This window comes from Bacillus rossius, chromosome 8 (genome assembly GCF_032445375.1).
Source record: "Bacillus rossius redtenbacheri isolate Brsri chromosome 8, Brsri_v3, whole genome shotgun sequence".
Lineage (NCBI taxonomy): Eukaryota > Metazoa > Arthropoda > Insecta > Phasmatodea > Bacillidae > Bacillus > Bacillus rossius.
In genome coordinates, this window is record NC_086336.1 from 39,326,701 (window position 1) to 39,339,393 (window position 12,693).

Consider the following 12,693-nt stretch of genomic DNA (forward strand, 5'->3'; position numbering starts at 1 on the left):
GCTACGAAGCTGATACTTTGCTATACTCGCAGGAGTGTGTTCTTTAAGGAGCACTTGTCTTGTATAACGTACGTAGTGTTTTTGGCATTCGTTTAGCATTTCGAACTCTGAGATGTGTATGGTTATAAATGGTCAAGTTCGAAGTACTATAAAATGGAAACCAGACGATGTTGCCACGAAGCTGATACTTTGCATTACTCGCTGTATTGTGTTCTTTAAGGAGCACTACTCCTGTATAACGTACGTAGTTTTTTTTAAATATTTATAGCACTACGAACTTTCAGAATTTGAGGTTATGAATGGTCAGGTTAGAAACACTTAATAATTTAAACCATATGATGTTGCTAAGAAGCTGCTACTTTGCATTAATCGACGCATTGTGTTCTTAAAAAAGCACTATTTATTTTATTACATACTTAATTGTTATTAAAAAAAATTATTTTCACTTAGTCTCTTGTTGCATTAACTTCCTACACATTATTTTCGCCATGTACGATAATTACGGTACGATTTTCGATTCGAAGCTGGGCTTCGAAGCTAACTTATCCTCAGTGTTTCCATGTCGGTCAGTCGTACAGGTGTTATAGATGGAGGGGTACAGTCAAGAGGAGAGGGGTTGTCACCTTTAGCCTTGGCTACTGGGCCTACTAAAGGCGACAACTCTCGCCCCCGGTCTCAGGCCACTTTCAAAATGCACACCATAACGGAAACTTTGCATCAGAAGCCCTAACTTCATGTAAAATCCAACCCTTGTTAAAGGGGACAGGTAAATGCATAATGTTAACTAAAATGCACCGTAAAACCCAAGCAGGATAGTGTCCTGAAGTAGCAGCATGAATTAATCAAAATACCAAAATAAAAATATATATTCCTTAACATCCATTTATTTACGCATTTAAAAAAAGCACAATAATTGCAAAACTGCAAATTATAATCATACTGACTTTCACGTGGCAATGAATTTAAACTAAAAATAAATACAAATATAAATACATTATAAACTATATAGAAATAATTTATCCAAAAAGCTACATGTTTGATTTTACACACTATATATAATATGGTAGGTACATATTTCTCGTTTCTTTCCTTTACCAAATAGTAGCTCAAAAATATACTTACTTAAAACTAATTAAACTTAAAAAACCTAACATATTATCATGCGTGCTTACCTATACTAAGAGAGGCTAACACATTTATCGTTAAAAAAATAATGACAATATCGTATATCGTACATATAATCTTAAATACTGCAATATGAAATTAATATTACTACATTATATTGGCTGTTAAGAAAAGTTCATAGCCCGGGCAGTCTTTGCCGCATACTTAAGTTGAAAGTCAAATGTGTAGGTGACGTCAGCAACTGTACACTGGGTCTCTAAACGGTGTAACTCTACGTTGCTAGGTTTTGTTATATATTCTCTGCACTAACCTTCCGTGAAATAAAAGTTATACTCGGCAAATTTATTTTAAATATTAATCGAAGCAAAATCCTTCGTGACTTACATAGCTGTTTCACACATCTTTGCACCATGCAAGAATCTCCGTTCCCCAATTATAGGTGTAAGTGGCCACTTACTTGTTTTCTGCAGAGCATCCAAATCTGATTATGACTAGCTTAGTCATATAATCCTAAGGTGTCTCTTATAAAATCATTCCTTAATACACACACACGCAACAGCATGCCAATGAACTGCATATGACAGGTAGTTTTGAGGGTGCAGCTTCCCCGTTTTACGTTTCACACACATTCGCGTGGATTATACACACTCATTATTACTTTCAACACTTGTGAAACCATATTTGCTTAAACATAAAATTCCAAAGCTTTGTAAATTTGAGGCGGCAGCCTGCCAACGTGTTCCGTCTCGTTGCTCGCGCGGAACTACTCCCAGCCCATCAGCTGGAGAGTCTCACGTCACACCTCCTCTCTCGCTGATGTCACGACCACACGCCCTTTCTTTAGCAATATAAAAAAAAAGTTCTGGCCATATATTAAGTCTTATGTACCTAGTTTATACATTAATTAAGGCTTAAATACATTAAAAAATAATCATCTAACATCGTACACTGAAATAATAACACCGTAAATCAGAAATATTCATTTTCCAGCAAATTACGGCCTTCGGTCTGCGATAAACGGCCAGTACCTCCCATTTCTTCTGAACCTAAACAAAAAAATAAATAATGAACATAATAAATATTTACTAAATAATTAACAGAAAAATAAGTAAAGAAAAAAAAAGGGAAATTTAAATAGAAAATGAAATATAATTCCGACTAGCACTAAAATGCCGGAGACGTAACACAAATGTTACTGGGTAGATGATAATCTTGGTCCATAAGAAAGCATTGACTTTCATTTTGGTAAGAGAAGTTGTCAGGTCATTGGTTGGCAACGGCTCGGTGAATTTGGCTTCACTTTCGCTATCATATGCGCCATCTGGAAGCTACCTGTGGTTAGACCAAAGTACACTTAAGGGGCCCGCCTCGTCAGGGGTGTATGTGTGTTAGTGACGCTTGATGGTATTTCTAGCGTGGTATCGCCTCTAAGCGCAAGGCTCTGAACTGGCGCGCAGTCTTCTCGTCGTCACAGGATAACTGTGAAATTTGAGCGGTGAACGTAACATATTGCGGAGAAATGAAGATAAAGATGTAATGCAAGTCCCTTAAGTGCTTTCAAGAATCTGCACTGGTTGTTTTACGCCTAAAAATTACTCTGAAAACATGCGTTTTAGCCATTTTAACTCTCCTAAAAATACGGTTTAAAAACTTAATCCGAAATCAAAAGTACTTTTCGGCCCTCAGTGAACTCTTAAATGCTTTTCGTAAGCAGACTCCACTCGGCTATCTTCAGTAGTTTTGAAATCACATTGTTTTTCCTGAAGCTCTGCGCACCGTATGTGTGCCCGGGTAGGCGGGGGCCTTAAGTCTTTTCATGTTGTAACCTTATTATCTCCTGTAACTCAAAGATTTAATGTGCATATTGTGGCAGGTATTTAAGGCTGTGTGACTAATATTTAGTAGTGGTATTAATATTAAAAAATTCTGAAGAGTTATTTACAATAAGAAATTATCTTCATTGAATATGAATAATTGAATTCCAAATTATTTTTTTAGTTATAACTTTTCTTTATGCACCCTTAAGAAGGAAAAAAAAAAAGAGTTTTTGAACCATCTGTTCACTTTCTTAAATTACAGACCATGTGCATGTAGATCATAGGACAACTTCATTATAAAAGAATTAAAAATATAAGAAGATCTTGCTTATGCCAACCTCTGTAATTGATTTAATATTACTTTCAATGAATGACAACCACCAATTTAAGAAAGCTTCCAATGTAAGGCAACTTCTGTTTTAGACAACTACAAATGTAAGACACTTGAATATATGGGTACCTCAACTTTGAAATAAGTTGAATTATATCTCAAATATAAAATTACTCACTATTGAAAATTACTAAATAATATGGTAAAAATCTCTCCATGCTCTAGCTTAGGTGGGAAATAGTTTAAATTAAATTTACATGTTTTATAATTTTGTAGCATTCCAGGACTACTGTACACGAATCCCAACAGACTACAAAACTGCGGCGTGCGACGAGACAGTGTCTTTAACATAAAATTCTGTTACTTAAAATTTGCAGAGCGAATTGTGTACAAATGAACAGAGAATTTAAAAATAAATCTAAAGATAAACAGTTGAAAGTTTCATTTCATTTGGTTATGTTTATTCATTATTATGTAAGATATTAAAGAACGTTCTTAGCACCACGGGCTTGCAAGTTGCACACAAAAAATTGTTAGTAAAGGTTACAAAATTAAATAATGTAATAATTACGAAAATACAAGTTGGGAATACAAAAAACTAATAAATTACTTGCATTAAATTCATTCAGCAAATATAAATATTGGTAGTACAAATAAGTCAACATCAAAATTATAAATTTACAGAATTTAAATAAATTAATGAAATTTGTGTCTACATCAGATTACTAGTTACACATACCTATAAATAACTACGTAAAATTGCAATAGACATTAATGGACATAACGCATATATGAAATATTTGACACTCCTTATAAGTTCCAATATCATGGAATATTTAGATTATGATGCTACACATGCGTTTAAAGATCTCAAACAACATTTATTGTACTGCAGCACGTAAATTACAATGTGACTACTAAAGGGCTGAAACATTAAAGGCATATATGTGCCAGCTAATCTTCTGGGTATGAAATTACTTAAAAAAAGATGTTAACAAATTGACACGCAACAGTGTAGCAAATGAGCTTTACACCAGTTACAAGTGTGTTTAATGGGCACAACAGAAAGGCACAAGAAGCCTGCATGAAATGTGAACAATTCTAACTAATGCTTTACAAAGCAGTAATGAATTTACGTGAAAGAAAAATAAAATAGAATTTAAACACAGTGAGATTTACAGACGCCTGGGAAACGCCCACACCCTGCATGGCCTCATCATTGTTTGTCGACTTCAGTGCACAAAATTTCATTACAGCAAAGGTGCTCGAAAATTAAGGTTTTAATTTAAATGATAGTTATCAAAACAAAACAGAAAAATAGAAAAAGGCACTTGAAGTATCAATTACGTTAGTTTAGTGCAGCCATCGTCCACATCGCACACAAATGACGACTCAAGAAAACTTAAACAACACTTGGTCTTGCAAATTCTGAGGTTCTGGTTGCGGAGGTCAGCACCGCGCTGACCTTTTATCAAGCTAAAAACACAGCTAAGAAATCTGACCATGAAAGAGGCAGATGCCTCGACAACTCCCGTACTGAAGATGCGTAATGCAGGTGTAGAGCGCGTGCGCCAAGCAGAAGAGGGGTAACATAAAAGAAAGAGACGTTATAGCACTAGTGAGAGTGGAGGGGAGGACGAGGAGGGGAGGCAGCCAGCATTGGAGAAGACATCTTCCTAGCGATGTCCTCTTCAATTTTTGTATAATTTTTCGTAGATAAGTGATACTTAATGAAGAATTTTTTTTCCAGTGCATTTTCACAGAAGTACCTCTCTCGTTTGTCATTATGTTTTGTTAAGGAATAGCAGTATTTTACTCTTCATATTGTTTTTAATTTTGTTTTAATTATTCTAATGGTTTTTTAGGTAGCACCATCTTGCACAATCTGTCCAAGTCCCTCCATGATATATTTGTTAGTTTCAGAAGCCCCACTGTTACCACACCTACTACAAGCTTCTTTATTTGCTTTTCCACAATTTTGGCTGTAAATGCCACTCTTTCCTAGTTCTCAACTACTTTGTTATCACTTCTTTGCTGGCATCATACTTCAGTCTCCAGAAATTCTATTAAAATAAATTAGTATCCCTTACTAAATGCACTGTCTTCTGTGATGTAATAGTAGCTGCCAACGTGTACTTTTTGTCCTTCAGTATTTTGCCCTAATTTGTACTAAGTGTACTGTTTAAATAATTTGATATAATTTTGTACCAATTGTAACGGAACAAAATGTAAGGGGGCCATTCTTTGTTATCCGACACCACCAATATTTCCTTGGAAGGAAAGTGATAGGTTTGGAAGTGAAAGGGATTTTGGTTTGGATTGGGCTGTGAGTTTGTGATGATCACTCTTGAAGTTTGAGAAAAACAGTTTATTTGCTTAACACTGTACTGCCCTGTACATGGATGGGTCGCTGGCTACTTCTATTCTGAGAATCAACATAGGACTTCGGTCATGAGTATCCGCCACCCAGCACGTGACTAGGTGAGTCTTGTGGCCTGAACTCTACTCTCACTAGTCTCTTAGCGACAAAACATTATCTCTGGGTAAATTCCAATTTCTGGTCTAACATTGGCTCGAAAACAACCATCCCTGGGGCTCGCCAAACATAAATGGTTATTTATAATAAACCTGCGGCACTAAAAGTACTTGTCAGATCGACGCTCGCTTGGGGCGCGAGCGAGAGACAATGCATTGCAAGGTGGTAAGTTCTCTGCGGCGGAAGAAAGAAGGAGGGTAGGAAGACAGTGACTTGGGTGCTGCATCTGCATTTTATTTATAGGTATGTGCTCTTAAATTTTTTTTTAATTTGCTGGATTGTGTAATCCTTTGCAGGAGTCCAAGGAACAAGAAACTGCAATAAAATATGCTCCATCTGAACCTCCGCCAATCTCACAGAGAAGCAAGATCAAAACACCACTTGGATCTCCTGCAAATGTGAGTTTTTGCTATCATGAATGTGCAAAGTTGATATATTTATAGAATATCTTTTTATGTGTGTGTTTTGGCAAAAAATAATAGACCAAGAACAAATTCAAACTGTACTTTTCCCTGTATTAGTTTACTGGGCAAATGACTTCAGTAATAACATGAGGAAACTTACTGAGCTAGATGCATTGGTAAGGGTGCTATTGTCCACTGAAAATCAATGCCATTATTTCTTGTTTTGAACATTTTCTGTGGCATCTCTAGCTCCATGGGCTGTGTACCACATCCTGCATCCTGATGTGTGCAGAGTGTGTCTCGTATGAAGACTTCCTTGGCTTTGTAAGGCAGCACACAGAATGGAAGCTGAATTGACCACATGTCTGTTAACATCTAGGTATTCTTCTTCATATTGCTGCACCCAATTTTTATTTAGGTGAGCTAAGAAAATACGTTACAACACATTAAAACTCGACTTTCAGTACAGTGATAAATATTGTAATACATTATTAACTAATCTAATCTAATCTAATCTAAATATAAATATATATAAATTAGGGGTGGATGGGATCCCGAAATTCGGGATAAAAGTCGGGAAAAAAACCATTCCTGAACTTAGGGAAAATACCGTGTTTTCTCGCATAATCGTCGCAGATTTTATTCTAAAATCAAGTTTGAAAAGTAGGGGTGCGACCATTGTGCGGAAAATTTTTTTTTGTTAGGTAAAGTTATTCATAAAAACAAATCCCGTTCATGGAAAGTACGTTTATTTAAAAAAAGGCGGAGTATACAAGAGCACGCCAAACAATTTATATTAATAATTCCTTAAACAAAAACCTTTCTTCAACTTTAAATAGAAAAACCAAAACTCTAACGCGAACGCGTGAACTAACGTGTCGTAGTGTACACACTTGCCACGAAAGAATGCGGGCTATCAAATGTAGTTAACTCGGCACCTGACAGAGAGCGCGCGCGTTGGATCCAATCGGCGAGATATCGATATTCGACTACGTGCGCGCGCTCTTTACGGGAAGCAACATAACCAAACATGAATGATGCGCTGGCTACATTTTTATAAGCGGTACGCCGCGGTAACGCAGACAATCAGATAAAGGAAATACCGTTTAAAAACGTCTTTAAAAAAACATTTACACGTCAGATAACTTTGTATTTCCGTTAATAAAATAAATAAGTGGTAATGACCGAAATTAAATTTTAGATTATACCTACACCGCTGCGACGCAGACGATCAGATAAAGGAAATAACTTTTAAAAACGTCTTTGTAAGAAAATTTACACGCCAAACAACGTCGTATTTTTCCGTTAATTTATTAAGTAAGTGGTAATGAACGAATAAATATTAGATTTCTACTTTAAAATACATCGTTTTATATGGAAAAGATACATACACAAAGCGTTCGGCATCTACTAGCGGGACCAAAAACATCATGCGACATTTAAGCGAGAAGTTTTTTTATCCCAATTTTGACAGCCTAAAATATGGTTGCGACGATTACGCGCGTGCGACGATTCTGTGATAAAACACGGTAATTTTGCTCTTCGGGATAATACCTCGGGAAAACAAGTTTTTTTAAAAAGTAAAAACCTTCGTTGTACTAATTTTTATATTATAAAAATAAGTTATGTATACATACGTCCCGTAACAACTTCGTATACGTATTAAACGAACAAAGTACAAAGACTTCACAAAAAATAAATTGCATATTATAAACATTAACGTTAATTCAACACTCGTTCATAAACATAGTTTAAAATAAATCTCTGACTAATTAAAGAACTCAATGTTGAATATTATTTTTAAGTTTGGTGAATGTTAACTAGACTTGTGTAGTTCGCGAACGAACTAGTTCGGAAGAGCACTCCCACAGACGAACTACGCGAACTAGTTCCCAGATACCTCGCTCCTCAGTTCATTAGTTCGTTCTTTTTCCGATCTCCTTCTTTTAGTTCTGTGCACATGATCTGCCTCTAATCAAAAGTCGTCACTCGTTCTCCCTTTCGGGTATTAATTACGGCTTTGTCGCTGGTCTTTTTGGCTGGCTATCGTTATCTGCTCGGGTCGGATAGCTGAAATTTCAGTGGTCTAACGGATACTGACTGTACAAAAATATTGACTCTTGATCGCAGCAAATGTTTACTGCAATGATACATTTTCATATATGATCGTTTTGTTGATGATGATAGCTTTATACTCGTGTCCAAGCACGGTTACCCAAGGGTAACTTCGCGGTGGGGAAACGTGGTGTATACTGAGAACACATCAGACATAATAAATTACATCAGGTACTTATATCAGTGTTTACAAAATGATTTCAATATTCATAAAATAATTTTGACAGCTGATGACAACTTTATGTAAAAATTTTGACTAATATAATACCATTGTTAAATAAACTTATTTTTATATTTCATACATTATTTATTTGTCATTTAATAAAAAAAATAAACTAAACAAGCTGTTTTTATGACTGCCTTAGAATGCCAGTACATGCAGTGTTAAGTAATTATTTCAAAAATAATAAGTGTGGAGCACTTTTTTTGTTAACTTCACTCATATTTATTGTTTGCATTTTTTTATTATTATTTTCAAAATTTGTGTGTGTATGTGAAAAAAATTCTTAACTACTATGTACTTAACATTTGACATTGTCGACTGTAGATACTGTTCATGTTACCCTATATACTATATTCTCTGATCAGATGTCTTTAGCTCTTTTGAATGCGCACGTCTAAAACTTAAAAAAATAATTAAAGTTTGTATATTTATAAAACAGTATTTTATTCACTAAAATAAACACATTACATAAATAATATTTCTTAAACTAGCTATAAAATAAATCCTTTTATAAATTAAAAAATTTCGATTATAGTGTATGTTAAGTGAAGAATAAAAACAGAACTGTTACATACGCCATTTTACCCAATTATGTAAATTATTGTTTTATTTACTCATTTGATAAATAATAATAACCCAAAAAAGGATAATAATCTAGGCGTTCACAACACTGATCATTATAAAAAATAACTACTATAACATACAAAGAAGATCGCCTGCAGTAGCGGTAGCAAAGCGAACAAACTATCTGTGACTTGTCTTCTTTGAATTCGAGATGGGAGCGGACGAACTAAAAGAGCGACCTAGTTCGCCAAGAAGCTGCGAACTAAAAGGAGCGCTCCCGGTCGCGAACTATTATGAGCAAGTCTAATGTTAACGTCTTTGCCGTATTTGTAGGTTATAATTTGTCTTGAAAATTAACAAGAGCAACAATAAGCAGTGTTGCCAAACGCGTAATATTCAAAACGCTAATAAACTGAAAGACGCCATCTTGGTTTCACATGTTTATGCCATTATAAACATCATTCATAAACATCAGAGGGTTTTATGTTTTAGTAGTTGGTCATTATGTAAGAATGAAAGTGAACAATTAAAACAAGTGGTATTTTTAAAGTAAACGAGATAATTATTTCCAGTAAATTTTATTTAATAAAAAAGGGTAGTTTATACACGTGTGTGAATGATGGAGCCTGGCATTCCAGGCAGTAGCAAAAGTGAACCAGGTGTGTCTTTTGCACCTATTTGGAAGTTCTTTAAGAAATTACCAAATAACAAGGTGCAATGTACTTTGTGCCCTTCTGTCCTGAAAACGGAATATGGTTCCACAACAGGTATGCACAGACACTTAACACAACATCCGAAGGCAAAAAATGAGTTGGCCATTCTTCAGGAAAAATACACATCTTTCAAATTATCAAGCAGAAGTGAGAAAAAGTCAGTTAAGGCTTTGAATATATATACAGTATAGAAGTCGCCAGCCCAGGTTAAAATTTCTAATACGGTTTTGAGGTAGTTGGTTAATTCACCGCCGCAATCGCCACTATCTCTAGGGCATCGACTTGTGGTGGTCCCTAGCGGACAATTGTCGAACTCTTCAAACACCCCTTCCCCCTCCCGCTGAACAACCTTGAGCTGCAGTGAATGATTGATGGGGGGTGCGGGGAATGACAGCGGGCGACAGTGCTGCGCTCTAACGTGTAAATAACAACTAAGACGATACAGGGCGTTACGGCAGCGCACTGCAGCGGTGAAGTTCCCAAGCTGCTCATCATACGCTTCTGAAAAACGTAGAGTAAATCCTATCCACTCGCGACTTCTATACAGTATATATATTCAAAGGTTAAGGCTAAGATCCTGAGTTTCTCGCGAGCGGGCAAAGACACGCGTAGTTATCTTTGTCCTCAACAGAGCACATTAGCAGTACGGTTGAACGATGTAGCGACGCGTGGAAAAAGGAGGGGGGTGGGTAAGAGGACGCTGTTCTCAGAATTCTTATCGCCCAGCGGGGTGTCATGTTTACGACCGGTCTGGGAGAGTGGGGTGGGGAAGGGTGTACTCTTCCTCGGCTAGCATTAGATTTCCAATCCCTTTGCCTATCTGTCCCTTTCCCATACACCCATCCAAGACTACTCGATCCTCAACAAAGCGCAAGAGAATAAATATTACTATTTTTGGTACATTTCAGTTAGAAACCCGTACGTAACCGAGTGCAACCCAAGGTAATTATAATAAATATTAATTTGGTGCACTACACATATACGATATACAAATTGTATGTTTTACTGCGGTGATTATGTGGCCAAAACTATCAAGATTTGGTCTCTTTTCCAAGAACGCTCGTTCACAGCTAACCGCTACATTCAAATAAGTTGGCCAGTAATGTAGTTTTCCTGCCCCCGTAAAAAATATAATAATAATTTTTAACTGTGTACTACAAAGGTTTTGCGCTCCTACAAATTTTATTTCTTTACACATTTTGTCACAGGTGTGTGCGTATGTGTATTACACAAACAGTTGAACGTTGACCATCTAATAGCATGACGTTATGTTGCAAAGCGGTATTATTTGCTATATTTGATATCTCATTAGGGCTGTATTTTTCTTTGCAACTATATATACAGGTGAACTTTTTATACTATCGGAGAATATTTTGTAGCTGAATATCTGTCTTCAAAATATTGCAGGTTATTGCATTAATTTTAGTGTTTTAAATGTATTATGTTTTTAAGCATGTATACATGAGGCTAGAGCTAGAAAAATGTTTGGTTTCCGTTTTTAGCTGACCTGCAGCTTATGGCTTTTGATTACACTTCCTTTTTTTATATGTGATGTTTAAAAACGATGTTATTTGTAAATGCCCTGGCATTCGTACTTCTTGTAAAAAAACATAATCATATTTTCGAAAAATAAGCTATCATTTAGTAATTTATTATTGCAATATAAATACGTGTGTATGCCAGTCGCGTCTGGCGAAATGAGGAGCTCCTTCATGCTATCCCTACTGGTGACGTCAAGCATCACTGGTAGTTCGTCTTTTATGTATGAACTGGAAGTCAAAGAGGCTCGAAATAAACATAATTTGTAACTAATAATAATAATTTAATTCTGAAAGGGCCACATACTCGAAGAATCGCCTTCTCTACGCAATCAAACGCGTTGGAAGTAAAATATCTAAGGTAGGCTACACGTCATAGGTTGTATAAGAATATTTCGGAGGGAGCTAACCAAAGGATATTTTATCAAGCATACAGATAAAGTGATATTTTAAGAGTAGTAATTTCCCCCCCCCCCCCCCCCCCCAACTGCACCCACAAACTGACGGATTTATTGACTTATCCGTACATAAAAAAACACTGCTCCAGAATCTGCACCTGAATCGTCTTAGTGGGGAAAAGGTGTATATAAATTACGATCACTGACTGAGGTTATACAGAAGGTAATCAACCAGAGTAAGTGATTAGGAGCAAGGAATACTAATCCAATAAATATGCCATTGATATAATTTAATGATAATTTTTACTCACGTTTTAGAATTTGATATTGCTGAATAGCAAATTTACATTTTAATATATTGTAACAATGAAAAATTGCGAACCAATAAATATTTTTTGCTGAGTGTATAATTTGATTATGTCTTAACACAAATAGAAACTAGATATTATGAGTACAAAATATTTGTAAGTAATAAAAATTTACATAATAAAATACTTAAATTAATACAAAAAACAAATATTTTTCTTAGATATACAAGTATAACTTCAATTCATTTTCGGCCAACGAACATAAAGTTATGCTTTGGGCCCTGATAATAAATAATACCTACATAATTACATTTTCACTTTTCACCAAAAGTACATGAGGTACAAAAGTCAACAAACCTTAAAACACAATAAAAATATACCCGGTATACATTATATTTTAATACAAACACCAATACAATACTAATTTTAACTGAACATTTTTTGGAGGTATGCATAATTTTATTAAAATTAATCAGAAAGTAATGCAGTTACATGTTTACAACCTTGCGTACTTCACTTGCCTTTGACGAATCCGGATATGTTCAATGTTTAGCCAGCCGAAAAGGATGTTTGGATTTTATTTTTAAACACATGTGAAATTAGTCCTTTCTTTTAACACTT

The 12,693-nt window shown here is 35.4% G+C and overlaps 1 protein-coding gene across 6 annotated transcripts in view; it reads left to right on the forward strand.

Annotated features, from left to right (window-relative positions):
* LOC134534770 (longitudinals lacking protein-like) overlaps positions 1-12,693 on the forward strand; it is an 82,242-nt gene that overhangs the window by 45,847 nt on the left and 23,702 nt on the right. For 5 of the 6 annotated variants that reach the window (XM_063373323.1, XM_063373320.1, XM_063373322.1 and 2 more), the window contains exon 3: positions 6,106-6,207. The exons of the other annotated variant lie outside the window; for it this stretch is intronic. In XM_063373323.1, coding sequence (XP_063229393.1) covers positions 6,106-6,207 — 102 coding nt within the window. The remainder of the gene's footprint in view (positions 1-6,105; positions 6,208-12,693) is intronic. 6 annotated transcript variants of the gene reach the window in all.